Consider the following 19,214-nt stretch of genomic DNA (forward strand, 5'->3'; position numbering starts at 1 on the left):
GAATATTAATTCATTCAACAAACTTTTATTAAGAACCCACTATGTTCAGTGTCATCAGCTTCCACAGTTGCCTGCACTCAACTAGCCGCCATATTGGAAGGAAAAGACTAGATTAATGTATAGTAAGGTGTTTTGACTTGTAGGGCTTAACCCATTGCTCTTTTCCAAACAGTCTTATATTCTAACAAAGTCTGATAAATTAATCTACTAGCACAACAGGCCCTATGGAAGGTTGATGGAAAAAATATTTTGGTACTTCTTGATGCATTTCAAAGCAATTTTACATATAGTCATGCCCACATCCCCATCCACCCAATATTGCAACTGTATAAAAAAGTGAGAAATTTATTCCCTAACACTTACTATGCCTCCTTTATGCCAGGTTCTGTGCAGCTGCTGGGGATGCTGAGGTAGAAAAGGCATGTTTCTTACCTTTAGGGAACCAGAGCCCAGTGGGGAAGAGAGAAAAACAGTAACACCAAAGTGTGACAAGTGCTGCAGCCAAAGTGAATGCATGGGCCACTGGGGCATGTGCCATCTAGCACCACCCTAAACCACTTCCACCTGGTGATTATGGTTTAACGGAACTGATGTCCTTGTATTGTCTAATCTTCTGCCATTTTTAACATTCAAAGTCACTCTACTTCCTGCATTTTGCCAATTTTATTTGTGTTGTCAACATCAGCACAGCATCAGACAGGTGATTTCATTCTTAGCTAGTCCTTGTATTATCAGACTACTTAAGCAGGAAGATAATTCATTTTCCAAATTAAATATATGACTTTTTTTTCTTTAGTCATAATGACTGGAGTTAACATCTGCATATTAAGTTACTCTTCGCCGGTGCTTTTACACCCAAAGTCCCCAAACTCTCAGAATTTGCATTTAGCAACCAGTTGCAGATGTACCCTTGCCTGTTGAATGAGCCACGAGAACACTGAGAGGACAACATCCAGCTCCTCCCCTGCATCCACCCATCTGCCTACACATACTCCTGCCTTCCCTGCCTGATGACCCTGGGGCTGGACTTTCAGGAGAGTCACAATCGTGATTTGCCACCTCTCCTAACATTCATGGGCTCTTAGACCCTTGGTAGGTTCAGAACAGTTAGATACATAGGTAAAGAATATGTAAATTTAAAAATATACATATACACAGGAATGGTGATTTCTCACTTTACCAACAAAGGGTGCCTTGCAGATAAATTACAAACCAGAAAGATTTTCAATGTAGTGATGGGTGACTGGTAACCAAACTTTACAATTATTTTTGAGGGTAATTTTAGCAGTTCTGTTCAAATGATGCTTTTGGAAAGACTGCTATATTTTTCTGAGTGGAACTTACATCAAGAGCAGGATAAAAGCCTAATAAAAAGATATCTGATTATAAATGAGATTTTCCAGTAAGCTGCTTTTCACTAGCTGAGGCATTTGCCATTGTCCCTGAAAAACAAGGTTCTCAGGATTGTACTTGAGAAGGTAATGATATTGGTCCTTGTGGCAGAGGAGTCCGGATCCAGGGAGTCTTATATATAATTTTGTGGGCACAAATGATCATGCTCTTGACTCTGTAAAAATGTACATACACACACATATTGATGCTAAAAGGCTTTGTGGGCAAATGCATTTTTAAAAAGCACAGTGAATTTCACATTGTTGTTTTGTAATGATTGTCACTAAGGAGGAGTTCAGAAATAATCCACCTGGAGCCATGGACCCAAGCTGGCCCGGGCCATCTGCAGCTCTTCTTTGGAGCCTCCCCTTGTGTGGTGCCTGCCATGGCACTGGGTACTAGTAGGGCAGTCCATGGTGCCATGGCATCTCGTGAAGGGGCTCAGCCACTGCTTTCCATACCCTTACAACACGCAAGGCTGTCTGGGAGGCTGGGGACCTGGAATCTACCTAGATCTTCCCACAACTTCCCTGGGACCCTGAGCAATTCAGCTTCGTCTTCCTTCACCTTGAGTTTCCTCACCTACAAAATGACAGTAAATTGTTCTCAAAGGTTTCATACAGGGTGGGACAAATGTAGGTTTACAAGTTGTTCATATATATAATAGCATAATAATTAATAAATAATAATACAAGAATAAACTCTGTTTCACATACTAAATAACTGTAAACCTACTTTTGCCCTACCCTGTATACCTCTAACTGTCTATAATAATGAAAACTCAAGTTAAATGTAGAAAATAAATCATTCTATGACCTAGCAGTTTTACACATATGTGTGTGTGTGTGCGCGCGCGCGCGGGGAGAGAGAGAGAGAGAGAGAAAGAGAGAGAGAGAGAGAGAGAGAGAGAGAGAGAAAGAGACAGAGAGGCATATATTGTTATGTGACCTTTGCATATCATCACTTCAAAAACCCTTTTGCCTTATGAAAATGATGATCTCCATCTTTCATGATGTTAATTTTCAGAAACTTAAAAAATTTTTTAAATGTGCTTTGGTTTAAACTTTAAAGCATCTATTTGTCATTTATGTGACCAAATATATTACCAGCTGTATGATGTACATGGTTCCACCAATGACTGGACTTTTCCCATGTTCATCTTTTTTTTTTTTAATATATTTTATTGATTTTTTACAGAGAGGAAGGGAGAGAGATAGAGAGTTAGAAACATCGATGAGAGAGAAACATCGATCAGCTGCCTCCTGCACATCCCCCACTGGGGATGTGCCCGCAACCCAGGTACATGCCCTTGACCAGAATCGAACCCGGGACCTTTCAGTCCGCAGGCCGACGCTCTATCCACTGAGCCGAACATGTTCATCTTGATAAAACTATGGTGTGAAGGAAGTCTCCTATTCCCATATGAGGTCATAGCCAAACCTTGGGATACCAGAATGAATAGAGTCTCTTAAGAAATTGTATAGTTTTGTCAGTGGGGGGGAAATAAAATTAGTATGCCACATTCTTCTGTGCCCTGTGCAAGAAATTCTTCCTGCCCTCCTCTATCCACCATCCTCTAGGCATAGTGGATATTCCCTTTTGTCAATAAAATCTAGCTTTGTTGTAATGTGATGGAAAGTCTGTGGACTGATTTGGGGTTCAGTTGATTTAAGACTTTCAGACCAGCAACGCTAGCTATTAAACTTTCCATCATGGGGGAATTTATTCTTACAGTTCTGTTTGGTTGGCATGTCATAGATTTGTGTTTTTCAAATATATTTTTTGTATTGAGTTAGCCACCTAGGTGACTATGCCTCCAGTTTGCATCAAAAATGTCATGTCTCATTCCTCTAACATGCTCTCAGTAGACATAACAATACTCAGTGGAAGGAAGGTCAGACAACGGTGTTCTTAAATTTCCTAGAACTCACTATGTTGTCCACATGGTTCAAGTTAGAATCTAGTCTTCAAGAATCTGACAGGGCTTTTCTTGGATAGGTTTTATGTTGTTTTCTTATCTCCGTCTCTCCAAATGGCAACTGTGAAGACCCAGAACAAGTAGAATCTAGGTGAAACTAGTAGCTGAAAGTTATGTTTTTATGTGAATAGTCTTATGAGATTATCTTTTTCATTCGTGGATCAATTCAACAAACATTTACTAACCTCCTGCCTGTCAGGCACTGTTATAGGCACTGGGGATCTGGGAGTGAACAAAAATGGACCAGGTCTTTGTCCTCTTGGAGCTAGCATTCTGGTGATTTTTAGAATAACTCACAGGATTGAAATGACACCCAGGTACATATGATGACAGGGATGATGACTGACAAGCTTCTTCAGAAAGCCTTCCATGATCTTCTATGATTTTTCAAGCTGAGCTAAGTGGCTTGCTCTGTACTCCTAGGACACCTGGGACATATCTTAGCCGCTTGGGACAGCTGCTATTCTAACAGGCTGTTTGTAGTCCAGCTCCACTGCTCACCAGCTGCAAAACACTGGGCCAGTGAACTCAGCCCTTCTGCGCATAATACTAGTTAATCCTTACTGAGCACCTACTGTGTGCCAGGTACCCTATGAAGTGTTTTACATAAATCATTTCATGTAATCTTCCCACCAACCCTAACAATGTAAATCCCATTAATATTATTCTTTACTGATAAGAAAGCCAAACCCACTTGGCTGGGAGTACCTTTATATGGAGTACCTACTAGACTGGTATTTTGTGGGATGTACTTTGGGAAACAGTATGTCAGGATCCTTTAAATAGTCTCTCATTAGGAAGAGCCAAGAAGGTGAAACCATAGGAAATAATTCTTAAAGACTTAAAATGATGATGATGTTTCTTTTCTTTTTTTGCTTTCTCACTATAAAAATAATGAAGTCATCTAACTAGATTAAAGTTGTGAAAATAGAAATAAATCACCCTTATTTTCACAACTGAGAAGTATTTTCTCTTGTCTTTCACATATCTATACATCCTCAAATCTGTGTGTGTGTGTGTGTGTGTGTGTGTATCCAGCACTTAAAATGTGCAGACACTGTGCGAAGGGCTTTGCATGTCATCTCATGTAATCCTCACGATAACTGCGAGTTAGCAAACCTAATCCCCATGTTAGAGGTTGGGAAATTGAAGTTCAGAAGGTTTGAGTGACTTCCCAAAGTTGCACAGCAAGTAGGTGCCTGACCTATTGCTTAAACATAGTTATTTTTCACTCCGTAGCTCATGTGTTTAAACAGTAAAGTGCTGAAATAGTTATTTTCTTACCTAGAAAAAAGGATTCGTCCTGAATTTACTACCAGGGAGCTGAGCTTATCTTGGGTCATCATACAGCTCAGTTCTATGCTAAATGATCAAAGAACATTGCAAACTTGTTCCTGCTTTTTATTTGTCCTTGCCTTTCTTCTCCGACGTTCGGTGCCGCAAGGGCTTCCAGCAAGTAATCCTAAATGCAGGACCACGTTGTTTTCTGTTTTATGGCTCAATAATCTTCTCTGTTGTAAATACAGTCAGAAATGATGGTGGCTTTTTCTTGAAGCCTCAACATTTTTTAAGAAGTGATTTATTTTGATAGTGCCTTAGCCTCATGATTTCAAATATTAAGTTACTTGGTTCGGGTGGTCTTCTATTTTCCCATAAATGTGTTTATGTCACCCGCAGACTGAGAAATTTCATTCCAGGTGTGTGTTTTCTTTCTTCATTTGATTTTGTGCAGGAGGAGAACTGAATTCTTTGAACTTGTCAGTAAAGGAGAATACGATTGGAACATCAAACCCCATCGTGATATATTTCGGTAAGAGAAAGCTCTTGTTTGTGTTTCTTCATTATTTGAAGATTTAGCTTTGCTTTCCTGACAGTGCGAAGAGCACGCAATGATTTTTAAAGCAGCAAATCTTAGCTTACACTCAAACAGTGAGAGATTAGTTGAATAATTGGATAAAAGATAGACAATGTCTTTTGCCTTCTAATGTATTATATTGTCTCCTCTCCATAAATTTGCATTCAGAATTAGAAAATGATATTCAAATTGGTTCCGTTTCAGCAAGCCATGACCTCATCTTTCTCCAGAGAAGGCGGGTGTGCAAGTTGGTGTGGGGGGCGGGGGGCAGTGTTTGAATCTCAGAAAAGTTCCACAGCATAAAGGAAAGCAGAGTTCACTGTTGCTTTTCTTTAGAGATGACAGGTATTGTAGCAAGAAAACCAATTGGAACCATTTGGTGGGGGGAATAAGGAGTCTATTCTAGACTTTTCACAGGACTTCTTCCCGGTTGTTTAGAAGAGACAGCCACAAACCATCATTTTTATGTGGCACATTTTAACCACTGATTGCAGCCACACCAGCTGGCGAGACTCTATTTCTGTCTGTGTCATACCGTCCCCTGCCTTCTGCCATCCCCACCTCAGCCATCTAGGACCTTCTGCTGTCTTATTCCTACTCCAGAGCTGTTGACTGTTCCTGAGAATTGTGAGGCCAGGATTATGGATTTGCTGTGTCTGCTCCACAGCAGACAGCCGCTGGGATCACCCCGACTGGGACTCCATCAGACCTCCCCTTCCCATGGTTGCTCTCTGAAACCTCTGCCTGCCTTCAGAACTTGAGCTCCCCTGCACTGTCCCCTGAAGCCAACTTCTTCTCGCTGTCTCCCTAGAGGGCCCTCCTGTCCCCCCTCTCTGCATTACTCTTTGTCTGTTATCTTGACAGATCTTTTCTATGTCCTTTCCTGAGGGTGAGGGGGAACCTTCCAGTACCTCCACTTGTGTCCTAATTTCATCCCCTCCACCACCACCACCTGCATCCCGACCTTGTTGTTTGTATTCTCTCGACTTGCATTTTCAAAATCTCATGTGTGTTTTTCCATTATGACTTTTCTAAAAATATGTTTCCATCTCCTCAGCCAAAAAATTCATCCCTGAAATTTACCTTCTTCTCAAGCTCCAATCCTAGTTCTCTCCTTCCCTCACAACTCCTATTAACTTCTTGCAAGGCCATTTCTTTTTAAGTAACTTTTCATTCTGTAAAAAATTATAGGAACGTATTTTTCTGTAACAAATTAAAACATTACAGATAAACTTCCAGTTCTCCTTTGAGCTTCACTCCCAATCCCCACACTGCCGCATAGCTGTGCTGTGCTATCAGTTAGCTGTATCTTTCCAGACCATTTCCAAAGCATGGACATTTACGTGAACCATAGGAAAACTTATCTAGTATGAATTTATCTGTTTTAATATAAGTTCTGTATTTACATGTAATCTGAACTGTTCACTCAACTATATGTGTTGGAAGTCTTTTCATGTTCATACCTCATCATCTTTTAATGCTCCATAGTATTCCAAAATGTAGACTTAGCACAGAGTAGTTAGCCATTTCCCTACAGAGGAATTTAGTCTATGAATGTGATTTCTGTTCCTTTTGAAAGGCATCGGTCAGCTCCCAGGAATCTAATTCTACAGCCTTTGTTCTCTTCAGGTTCCCTGATCTCTTCATTAACTCCTACTTGTGTTGGCTTTTCCTTTCTTAAAACTCTCTCCGGCCTTGGATTCTGCAAAGCCATGCTCTTCTGGACTTGCCACTTTCTTTCTGACTCTTCCTTGTTCTCTTTGTCCTTTTCCAGGCTTCCACCTCCCACTACCACCGAAGTGTAACTATCCCCCAAGGACCTGGGTTTGGTATTCTGGTTTCTGAGCATCCTCCAGCTTCAGCTGCCATCTCTTCTTAAACGACTCCCACTTTTTTGGGCCTGGCTTCTTCTGAGCACAACTCCTAAAATGCCAGTGCTTGTTCCTCATATCCACCTGGATGTTTTCCTGCAGATGTTCAAATACTTTTGGCAGGGAACCTCATATGTAAAAAACAACAACAAAAAACCACTTATCTGGAAGTATATGTAAAATAGAGGTGCTCCGGGAGGTCCAGCCCCCTAGCTCTGCCCTCCCTCCTCAGTTCACGGTTAGACTCTGACCATGTGCACCAAGTGGGGAGGGGCTCTGGAGAGCACTGTATTAGGGAATTTTAAAGTAGTAATATAACCAACTAAATGTGTCTTTTTATCATCACCATGTGCCTGCAGTCTAAACAATGTCGATGATGAGATACTCCTGAGAAAAATATTTTGTTAGTATGAGTTGTAAACAATTGCTGAGAATACTGTTGAGTATCAAAATAATTTATAGGAAAGCTTCAAAGAGTACATTATTACTTATGCATTAATTACATGTAAGTTAATTTCGAGAATGTCCAGGTAGACAGTCAGCCCCCTGTACAGGTGGAAACACTTTCAAGAGTTCCTATTGGCTCAGAATCTTTTGCACTGCCTCCGGGTGTCCTGTGTGTCTCCAACCTTTGGGAGTGTCACAGCCCTGCTTCTAAACAGTATATTCAGAGCAAACAATGATAGTACAGTGATGGTAAGGATGGAAAACACATAACTTGAGTTCTTTAGTTCTGTCATTTTATGTGGCCATTTGAGGGGAGGTGGTTATTTGTGTTTATAATTTAAAGCAATGATAGAGTACAAACTGCGAGGTGGAATATTTTTGTTTATTAAGTGCAAAATTCAGTTCATACATGAAATCTTTTACTGAATTTGAATATATCTTTAAAATTAAAATTTATTCCTTTTAGGTTACAAATTGTTTTAAAACTAGAGAACAAGTCAAGAAAGATCTTTATTGAACTACAGTTGGCATGTAGAGGAGAGGTGTGATAAAAATGACCTGCTGTGAGGGTTGGGTGTCTAAATACAGTGCCGTTCTTCACCCACCCCAGTAGGACAGAGACTCGTGACTGACCACTCATTCGTCCAGTCACACTGAGCAGGTTGACACCACTTAACTGTAAATTGGACTAGAATTATGAGACTAAAGCAGTTGGTACAAGCTCCCTCCCCGCTCTCTTCCGAGTAAAAAAAGACTGTTCACTTCGTGCAGAGGCTGGATTAAAACAAATAAGGTAAAACTGCTCATTCTCCTCCTTCAGTTCTTCCTGTGGAATCTCCCACCTTATCTTGCCCTTCCATTCCCCTGTCCTTCTTTGTTGTAGGCCCTTATCAACTTATGCTTGTCAGCTGGTTCCCTGCTTCCACTCTCTCCTTATTCAAACTGTTTTCATATCTACCTCCTAAAGTTCTCTCCTTGAAGGTCTTGCCAGGTCCCTCCTGAGCCCTCAACCTTAATTAACTCCCCAGTGCCAATCAAATAAGGGTTTCAGACACCCCACCATCCTCCCCTCACCCCCGGCCTTTTTCTGTCTTCCTTCTCTGTATAGACTTTCTGCTCCACTGCCAAGTATTCATTGAAAGTAGAGACTCTTTTGTCAGACTTTATGGATAACAATCCTAGCTTTGATACTTCTTAGCTGTGTAATATTGGGCAAGCTACCTAACCTTTCTGATCAAGGAATGCAAAAACATTATTTGCTTTGTAAAATAGAAATAATAATAGTATGTCTACCTGTAAGCCTGCTCAATAAGTGGTAGCTATTAGAATTATCATTATTAGAGCACCTAGCACGAACACAATGAACTTATTGATTAACTGATTAATGGTGATATGAATATGAATTTGAGAACTAAGTTTCAAAGTCTCAAGCAGATGGAACCTAAGTAATCATCCAAGTTATCGTAAAAATAGGCAAGTTTAGAGAGATTATTTCCTGCCCAGGAGAGAAATGGCAAATTCTAATGCATTGCCTACAGTCATGTTCCCCTCTGGTACCAGCAGAACCTAAAATAAGTGTAGCAAGAGGAGGTCTGAGGTCTGCCTACCTCAGAGGGTTGTGATAAGGATTCATTCAGTTAGGAGTTAGTTGGTAGACCACCTCGTATAGAGGCAGGCAAACCGTGGGCTGCGGAAGTGCTTGTTACAGAAGATCAAGTATGAAGAACAGACTGGTGTCTCTCTATATAAGTGGTTCTCAACCTTCTGGCCCTTTAAATACAGTTCCTCGTGTTGTGACCCAACCATAAAATTATTTTTGTTGCTACTTCATAACTGTAGTGTTGCTACTGTTATGAATCGTAATGTAAATATCTGATCGTAATGTAAATATCTGATATGCAGGATGGTCTTAGGCGACCCCTGTGAAAGGGTCGTTTGACCGCCAAAGGGGTCGCGACCCACAGGTTGAGAACCGCTGCTTACCTAGCACAGGGCTGTTGGGATTAGATGCCGCCTGGCTCCCGTGGGTGGGTGGGTGGCGGGGGGGCTGCTGATGCTGGTGCTCCTGGCTGTGTTCTGAATGACCTGTTAGCCCCTCTGCTTGTTCCCTGGAGGGATTTCCTGGTGGAGTCGCACAAAGCCCACCACCATCTAGGCAAGCTCCGCCATCTGGGAGGCAGACATGTTTCCAAGGCCTGGGACCGGCGGGGTATGAGTGTTAACACCTGACATCAGTTCTGCCCTCTGACCTGTAACAACACCCCTCTCTTCCAAAAGGAGCTGGATAAGATGTGGTTTCCCAGCCCGGATCCGTCATTACTTTTCATCACTTTCTGCTGCTCTTAGTACAAAGAAAGCAGATTTGGGACAAAGCGTGTGTTTTATTTTTCCCTTTCCCACCACATCCAATTATAACCCCGAGCTCTCGACAATTTGACTTGTCCTCTGCATTTTCTCCACAGTTCAGTGTGAATTCTGGTTAAACCCAATAGAAATCTGCTCCTCCGTAATCTGATTCGGATCTTCCCTGTGCTTTCTTACATGCTCACATGCACGAAAGCTGTAGCTGAATGTCTCTTCGTGACCCTTATCACACACGGTGGCAGCCAGGCAGGAAACTGGAGAAAAACGGTGTGGGCCTCACCCATAAATCTTAGCTCCCTGGAGGAGAGGGAAAGGAGCTTCTAAGGCAGCATGTGCCTCACCTCTTTGGTGTGGGTTTTCTTCCATTCCCATCCATCAGTGATAGCTGGTAATTAGATTCATCAGCTATGTATATGGTATGATATACTGACTCCCTTGCTGATAGTTAAAAATACAAAGCATTGTCCATTACTTGTTATTTTAGGCGGAGCGTGCTTAGCTCAGGTATAGAGAAAGGCACGCTTTGCTTTCCTCCATCTGCTGCAGACAAAACAAAGGGCAGCCGAGGGAGCATTCGAGCTTTGTCTTCCTGAGCCGTGTGGCCTCAGGATGGAGATGCTCAACATGGGGACCACAAACAGTGCTTCCCTTGTTGAGGAAAAGATGTGAGCTTGCCTCCGCTCCATTTTGTTTATTTATGGATCCAGGACGGGTTTGTTTAGCAACAAAAGATTATTCAGGCTGTTTTGTTTGGTTCTGTTTTTCAGATCAATGTTAATGACAGCCTGTGACCTTGGAGCCGTGACCAAACCATGGGAGATCTCGAGACAGGCAAGTGGTGATTAATGGCAGGGCTCAGCAGAGGAGGGACTGGGGGGGACGATATTCCCAGAGCCCTGACTACCAGGCACTGAAACCCCAGTCAATTTGCATCGGTATTAACATGGTGCAAAAAATAGCAGGAGGCTTAGGCTCCACATAGTTTATTGCCCAGCCTTCCTTTATTGTGCTCCCGCTGACTAATAATATTTCTGACTCTGGAACATTTTTTTAACGCACTAAATCCAAATAACACTTTGACCATTTCTTAAGGCATGAGTTTCAAAAATAGTGTTTTTGAATAGGTAATTATGTTTTAGCATAAGGTTCCATTTTTCACATCTGAAAAAAAAATCCAAGGAGGTAAATAAAAAATTTTATTTTTCTTTTTAAATACTACTTCAAGATCAGAGGGCTCTTTGGCCATAGTGTGCAGTATGCAAATTAATTTGTATCCCAAAAATCATGCCTTTACTATCTGGTTTCACTGCCAAAAAAAACAAACTGTTAGTTCTAAAACAAGAACAGCTTTCAAGCCATAATTACACTATTTAAAATCCTTGATTACTAATAGTATTTGAGGTTAATATCTCTTTAAGTTTTAGGAGGCACCTACTATATGAACTATGAGGTCTAAACTAGTGACTTGGTGACTTAAGACTTCATATTTTAGGGAAATATGATACATTCATATAACAATGCATAACTAATATTTATTGATTGAATAAGTAAATAATGAATATTAAATGATGGCTGTATACATACTAGAGGCCCGATGAATGAAATTCATGCACAGGAGGGGGGATGGGTCCCTCAGCCCAGCCTGCATCCTCTCCAATACGGGACCCCTGATCCCGCAGGATGTCCGACTGCCGGTTTAGGCCTGATCCCTGTGGGTCTCTCGCAATCTGGGACCACTGGCTCCTAACCACTCATCTGCCTGCCTGCCTGATCGCCCCTAACCACCTCTGCCTCAGCCTCTGCCACCGAGGTTTTGCCTGGAAGGGCATCTGGAAGGATGTCCAGAAGACATCTGGTCTAATTAGCATGTTACCCTTTTATTAGTATAGATATGTGAGATCTCATTTAAATCCTCCAAACCCACTTTGAGGTAGGTGTGGTTACTGTAGTAGGCTGAATAATGGCAACCCAAAGATTTCAGGTCCCAGTCCCTGGAACCTGTAAACTTTACCTTAAATAAAGAGTCTTTGCAGATGTGGTTAAGGACCATCAATATCATTATCATTATCATCATCATTATCCTGGATTTTCCAGGTGTCTATACCCTATCACCTGTGGCATTAGAGGAGACAGGCATGAGGAGATTACACAATTAGAGGAGGAGAAGGCAATGTGAAGACAAGACAGAGATTGGAGTGAGGCAGCCACAAACAAAGGGATGCTGGCCGTGAAAGAGGCAAAGAATAGATTCTGCCCTACAGCCTCCCGAGGGAGGGTGGCCCTGCTGACACCTTGATTTCTGTTCAGTGAACTGATGTTGGACCCCTGGCCTCCAGAACCCTAAGAGAATAAATTTCTGTTGTTTTAAGCCACCAAGTGTGTGATAATTTATGGCAGCCCCGAGAAACTAATCCAGTAATTATCGCTATTTCACAAATGGGAAAAATGAGGCTTAGCAAACGGTGGAGCTAGATATTAGAATCTTAGCACATTAGGCTCCCAAGCCTTCATTCTTCCCAGCAGCTTATGCTTTATTTTACAGGATGCCTCAATCAGCAGTTTTAAATGTGTCAGCAGGATAGGTGATGTTGCCACTAAACCCAGAATTTCAGTGGCTGAAACCAACAAATGACTCCTGCATGTGTGCATCCGGGGTGGGCTGGCACCTACCGCTTTGTCCTTCTGGACACAGGCTAAAGGGGCAGCCACTGTCTGTATCACTATAGCAGATACCCTGTGGGTCTTGCAGTGGAAATGAAACCCCCCATCTTCCAACAATTCATTGGCCAGAACTTGTCACAAAACCCTTCCCAACCAGGGAATATAATCCTTCCATGTGCCCAGAAATTAAAAAGCCAGAAATAATTATTGAAAACATGACTACCACAATTTGCTCTTTTAATCACCAAAAATATGATTCATTCTCCTCCTGCAGGCAAAAGGCAAAACATGCTCACCCACTCCCCAGGGGAGATGACCAAATGCCCCAGCAGTCATGGTCTCAAGCTCCAAGTTCAGGATCTCTGGGTGATATTTGCCAATCTCTACATCAGGCCTGGATGCACATTAAAGGCCTACACATACCCAAAACATAGCTTTTGATGCACCCCAAACACGCAATTGGGTAGCTTATTTTTACAACTCTGCCCACCCTTCACTTCCCAGCATGGGAAGGCCTCTCATGCAGTAAAGTCTGAGAATAAACTGCAGAGAAGAGGTGGGTGGCTCTTCCAGGTGTTGGGGGAACTGTAGTCCTGGCAGGGAGGGGGCACCATGGTAGGGATGGAAGGGGAGTGGAGAGGTGGAGAGTGGGAGAAAGTTAGGGGGGCCAGGGGAAAAATAGAGAAGATTGGAAAGGGAGGGAGTGAGGGATGGTGTGCCAGGGCCTTCAGAAACCCCAGTGAAATGCATGTCAAGAAGGAACTAAAGGAGCAGGAGCCACTTGGGGGCAGGAAAGTGACAGGACAAAGTACTAGGAAGGAAAAAAGTTTCTGCTTGATATTTTAGACCAAAGAGGCCAATGGCCACTTGTAGATGGTCTCCTTGGTCACTGGTGTAAATATTATTTTAATTTTAGGATGTGAACTTTGCTGATAAATGCAGAAACTCAAGAGTTCAAGGAAATAAATCCGAATGCTATGTTTTTCCAAATGTTTCCATCAGAATCTTGTCACACCTCTACATTGGAGATCTCATTTGTTTGTCTCTAAATTGAATAAATTAAAGTATTTTAAAAATATCATTCCCATGATTTTAGGAACCATTTGAATAAAAACAATGGAACCTTCTTTTAAAACCATAAATGGCCCTGGCCGGTGTGGCTGTTTGGGCACTGTCCCATGTCTGGAAGGTTTCCTGAAGGGTTGCGGGTTCCATTCCCAGACAGGATCCCCAGTAGGGGGTATGCAGCAGGCAGCCAATTGATGTCTCATGATTTCCTTCTCCCTTCCTCTCTCTCTAAAAATCAATTTAAAAATCTTTTTAAAATAAGAATAAGTAAAAACATAAATGTATTTCTAATTTCCTAGAAGTTTGTTTATTTTTTAATTCCCTCTTAAATTTTTTTTTACTGGTGTCTATTCCACTTTTCCTTCCTCACAAACATGATGGTAAGCATGTGGATTTCCCCAGTGATCCCCCAAGGCCTGATTAGCATCTCAATTCCCCTCTTTAATACAAAATTCAATCAGGAGCCACTTAATGCTCCTAATTGGGTTTTTAAGTACAAGGAACACAGTGGTACAAGTTGAGCTGTGAAAGATGCACAGGGGGGACACCCAGGACCACTTTAGAAAGATCCAGGACAAGATTTTGTTGTAATTTCTGTGCCTTTCAGGGGCTACAGACCTATGCAGGACTCCCGCCTTGAGTGACCTGATTGTACATTTGTGTTCTTCAGTGTAAAAGACCCACCTCAGAGCAGTCTGAGGGAGAGTGCTGGGGACTGAATAAATAAAGCCAGGCCCTGAGGGGACCATTTCTTCCTTTAAAAGGCCAGAGACAAGGACACAGGCCTGAGCACTAAAGTGAAAGGTAGTGGCAGAGACTGGAGAGCAGAGAAGTGAAACAAGCCCCATAAATACTGAGTCAGTTCCAACTAGTTTTATGCTGTTGAATTTTTTAAATGTTTAAAATCTGAACTGGCTAAATATTCTATTTCTTTATAAATGACTGTATACTTGCTACTCTCAGATTTCTGTGTGTGTGTGTGTGTGTGTGAGAGAGAGAGAGAGAGAGAGAGAGAGAGAGAGAGAGAGAGAGAGAGAGATGTTTTTATGTTTTATCAATGCTATGACTTATGGTTGACAAAGCTCTTAAAAGGTACACTTAGGTAATTATCTTCATTCTATGCACTTAACCAAAATTAGGCCATTCAAGTCTTCACCAGGCCTAAGAACCTCACCATTATAAGAGCCTAGAACAGGGAAAAATTAGTCTGGGGATCCAGGTCTTCTTGCCATCTGGTTGTCTAGGGTTTTTTTCTGCTCTTCCAATATTTTGTAAATCCAGCTAGCTCATCTCAGAGATTTTCTAGATGCACACCACAGTGTTGTTGCAAATACCTGTTCAACACGTATATAGTATATCAATTTGCTTCCCGTAAAGCTATCCTTAGAAGCACAGGACTCAGAAAAGAGTTCTTTAGCTTGACTATGGTCAGTAACTTCTGATCATCCACACTAATGGATGAGAAGAGGAAAACACAGGTCCTTGCTTTGGATAAATATCTATGGTTTGGGATAGAATAGTCATTTAATTGTGCTCGGACCAACTAGAACCTGCCACAAATGAACACTTTTAGTACATAGATTCAGACAGCCTGGAGAGCAAATTACGTTCTTCAAACTATATCATGACACACTGCAAAAGTCTGGTATGAGCAGAGACTCTAGCATTAGTCCTGCCCCTCAACTGGTTTTCCAAGCAGAAAGCAGGGGTGCGCCCAGGGTTACTCCTTTCAGAGGCACACAGATGTTGGTAGGGCGAGGCAGTTCAGGAGTCTTTGTGAGGGCAAGATTAAACCAGGTTAAGATAAAAGTATGCAACAATGTAAAGAATCTACATAGAAACAACCAAAAGTGAGCTAATTATAATAACAAATATATTTTAATAATGTAAGAAGTCTTATTAGCTTATTATTTGCATCATCCCAAATATGCCAGCTATACATGCTGTTGGGAATTGTCTACTGGCATGCATCTAAAATTACAAGGCACAGTTTCTTCTGATGAAAAGGAAATCTGTTTCATTGATTAATTTCTATAATAACCTTCAAGCACAAAAGGTACTTCCTCATAAGCTTTTTAAATGATTGTGTGTTGAAGATAATTGCCATACACATAAGCCAGAAATACCTTCTTAGTCTGGTGATAAATTAGACATAGCCATAAATTGAAATATTTACATGTTTCAGGTGGCCGAACTTGTAACCAGTGAGTTCTTCGAACAAGGAGATCGGGAGAGATCAGAACTCAAACTCACCCCTTCAGTAAGCTCATCCTTTTATTATGATGTATCTACCCTCTTGAGTGACATTTTAAAAAAATGACTTCAAACCACATGAAAAGGGGGAAATTAAGAATAGATTTAAGGAAGCACTCCTGAAAGTTTAAAACTTTAATTAAGCTTAGATGCTAAGCACTCTTTTTCCCAGGTGTCTGATTAAGAGTGGCAAGCTACTTAACAAGAATTTCCCGAGCACCCACAGGGGGACAAGCAGGCACAAGAGAGGATGTGCAGAGTGGCATTTGAATAACTCAGAGCCCAGGGCTGGTATTTCTGAGGTGGTCAATGGCTACTATGGAATAAAAATACAGAAAAAAAGAATTAAAGGCAAACTGTCTAGCCTTGAGAAACTAGAACAGGCAGCTGTCGTAAATAATGAGTGTTGAAGATTTTATTTTCTAATTTTGAACATTACAAAATGAAAAGTTTCACCGGGAGATTTAGGTTCTGCTGATTGAATTGCTATTTACAGCAGTTCCTATCCATTCAAATATTATTTGAGAATGCTTACTGTAGGCTCAGGCTGGTGCTGGTTTTACTCATCAGGATACAAAAGATATACTAGTAAATGCCTTGATTACACCTTCAAGGAGGGGGCGGCCTCTTTTTTCTTAATGAATGGTTAGCTAAAAACCCACTGGCTCAAAGAATGGTGCAAAGTATTTTAATGTCTGACACAGCACAGTTGATTCAAGGAAACTCAGTAAATGTGTCCGTTGAGTTTTGAATATTTTAAGACCCCTTTCTTTACTCACATTTAAAAGCAAGGAAAAGCAGCAGAACTAGGTCCTAGCTTAAACAGTTTTACCTACTTGAAGTCAGAATAGACAGTTTTTCTAATTTTAACTGTCCTTAATCTGTTGCTTACCTCCAAAAGGTCAGAAGACTGCATAGCAGCAATATTCATAATAGCCAAACAGTAGAAACAACCCAAATGCCCATCAAATGATAACTGGATAAACAATAGGTGGTGCATCTACACAGTGGAATATCATTCAGCAATAAACATGAATGAAGAGCTGATGCGTGTTACAGGAATAAACTTTGAAAACATGCTAAGTGAAAGAGGCCAGTCACAAAAGACCACATAGTATATGTTTTCATTTATATAAAATGTGCAGAATAGGTTAATACACCAATTATTTTAGTTTTGAAAGCAACATATATGTAAACTGATTTTTAAATAAGCCTTTATTTTGAAAACAAATTTGGTGTCACCAAATTTGGTTATAAAAATAAAGACACTAAATTGGCATACATAGTTAATGTGTAAAACCTAATTCAACCCAAGTTTTTCTCAGCCACATATCTATTTTCAAATAAAAGATTTTCCCTTTAAAAAAAAGTCTGTTTTTTGTCACATATATCCTACATGTGAGTGAAATCATACAGTTCTTGATTTTTTCTGTCTGATTTATTTGCAGAGCATGATATTCTCAAGACCTATCCATATTGTCTAAAATGGCAGTATTTCATCTTTTCTTATGGCTGAGTAGTATTCCATTGTATTTATGTACCACATCTTTTTTTTTCCAATCATCTATCCAAGGACACTTGAATTGTTTCCATGTCTTGGCCACCATGAATAATATATCTTTATGAATAAATGTTTTCAAAATTTTCAGGTAGATACCCAGAGGAGGGATTGCTGGGTCATATAGGAACTCTATTCCTAATTTTTTAAGGAACCTCCATACTGTTTCCCATAGTGGCTGCACCAGTTTACATTCCTAAGGGGATGGCTTGAATCTGCCCTCATGACCTATGTGAGCACCAAAATGACAGGATGGCACGTTTTATCTGGAGGAAAGGCAGTAACGCGGGGCAAGGTCAGTTGTTTCTTAGACCCTGACCTTCGCCCTTAAGCACAAAGGGAGGGACGTTCTCCCTGGCATAGAATGGCAGTATTTGGTCAAGAAATCCATTTTACCCCTCCAATTCCTACTGATGGTTTCCCTTTTCATACCTGCTACCTAGATATATGTCACTTCTTTTTCTCACAAACACAGCCAACTTTTCTAAACATTATAATACCATAAAGTTTAAAGGCTAAGAATCAGGAAAGAATGGGTACCTCCTACCATCATCCATTCAGTGATAGATTTTAAAAATTAGGAATTTATTCATGACAGACAGAACCTTATTGAAGAACACACAGAACTGCCACATCAACACCCCGCCCTGAAAAATTAATACACATAGTTCCTATTTAAAATGAAATGGTTTTCAAGGATCTTTTCTGATCTATCCCACCCTCTTTCACGGAAAATAAAAAGCCTCCATCAGTTTGGTGGCAATAAAACTTGTACCCAATTCCCAGTGACCTGATGACTTGATTTAGTGGCAGTTACTTGTATCTGGAGACAGATTTTGGCCCCAAGGAGTTGCGTGCTGTAAAGTTCAAATAACTTCGCTTACAAATCCCATAAAAAGAGGTGAAAATATTTTATTTCTCATCATAGATAAAAGAAAAGAAAGTGCGTGTAAAGATGGATTGTGATTTGTGAAGTGTTTGGTTGGTAAAAATTGGATCATTGTGGCAAAGCAGTTGACAAAGCACCTGTAAAACTGTCAGGTGTAATAAAGCAAGGTTCTCCTCCCCCATCCCAGGCTATTTTTGATCGGAACCGGAAGGATGAACTGCCTCGGTTGCAGCTGGAGTGGATCGATAGCATCTGCATGCCTCTGTACCAGGTACTCACGATTCAGGAGGGTCTGTGGTGCCCTGACTGGGCCAGAAGAGGGTATGTAGCACACTTTCAACTTTAGTTTTAGGAGCCTCTTCGGGTATGTATTTTTCTAAGAACCATGGTTACAGTGGACCTTTTCTCAGATGTTTTGTCACACCCTGAGAAAGTTGGCCTAGAAGCCTGAGACCTGAGGACATAATCTTCATGGGCCTCAACTCCCTCATTTATTAATTCAGGGATGATAATGTTTTTCTCAGTGTTTCTCAAACTGTGCCCCATGGAACACAGTATGTAGCCATAGCCTAATAGATACCTCTTCAAAGAGGGCTCTCAGGCCCAATAACTAGGAATCTCCCTTGCACATTGAAATACTGAAGCCTGGGAGAAGTCCTTCAGGAAAGAAACATGTTTAACCTTGATTAACTCTAACTTTCTCAAACATGTGGCTGTGAAAATCTTTTTCTTTTTCTTTCTTTTCTTTTTTTTTCTTTTCTTTTTTTTACAATTTTTCTTTTACGTTCATGAATATCATGAGGGTTCCATGAATCACAGTTTTCTGCTCTGACCCCATGGTCTGGGCCATGGAGTTTTGTAAATCCCCTTTCATCCTA

At 41.0% G+C, this 19,214-nt stretch overlaps 1 protein-coding gene across 1 annotated transcript in view; it reads left to right on the top strand.

Annotated features, from left to right (window-relative positions):
* Nucleotides 1-19,214, top strand: part of PDE11A (phosphodiesterase 11A) — a 270,293-nt gene that overhangs the window by 225,940 nt on the left and 25,139 nt on the right. Inside the window, exons 16-19 of the mRNA XM_006083068.3 lie at nt 5,103-5,180; nt 10,675-10,738; nt 15,822-15,896; nt 18,524-18,607. Of these exons, the coding sequence (XP_006083130.1) occupies nt 5,103-5,180; nt 10,675-10,738; nt 15,822-15,896; nt 18,524-18,607 (301 nt within the window). The remainder of the gene's footprint in view (nt 1-5,102; nt 5,181-10,674; nt 10,739-15,821; nt 15,897-18,523; nt 18,608-19,214) is intronic.

Source organism: Myotis lucifugus, unplaced genomic scaffold (genome assembly GCF_000147115.1).
Source record: "Myotis lucifugus unplaced genomic scaffold, Myoluc2.0 scaffold_5, whole genome shotgun sequence".
Lineage (NCBI taxonomy): Eukaryota > Metazoa > Chordata > Mammalia > Chiroptera > Vespertilionidae > Myotis > Myotis lucifugus.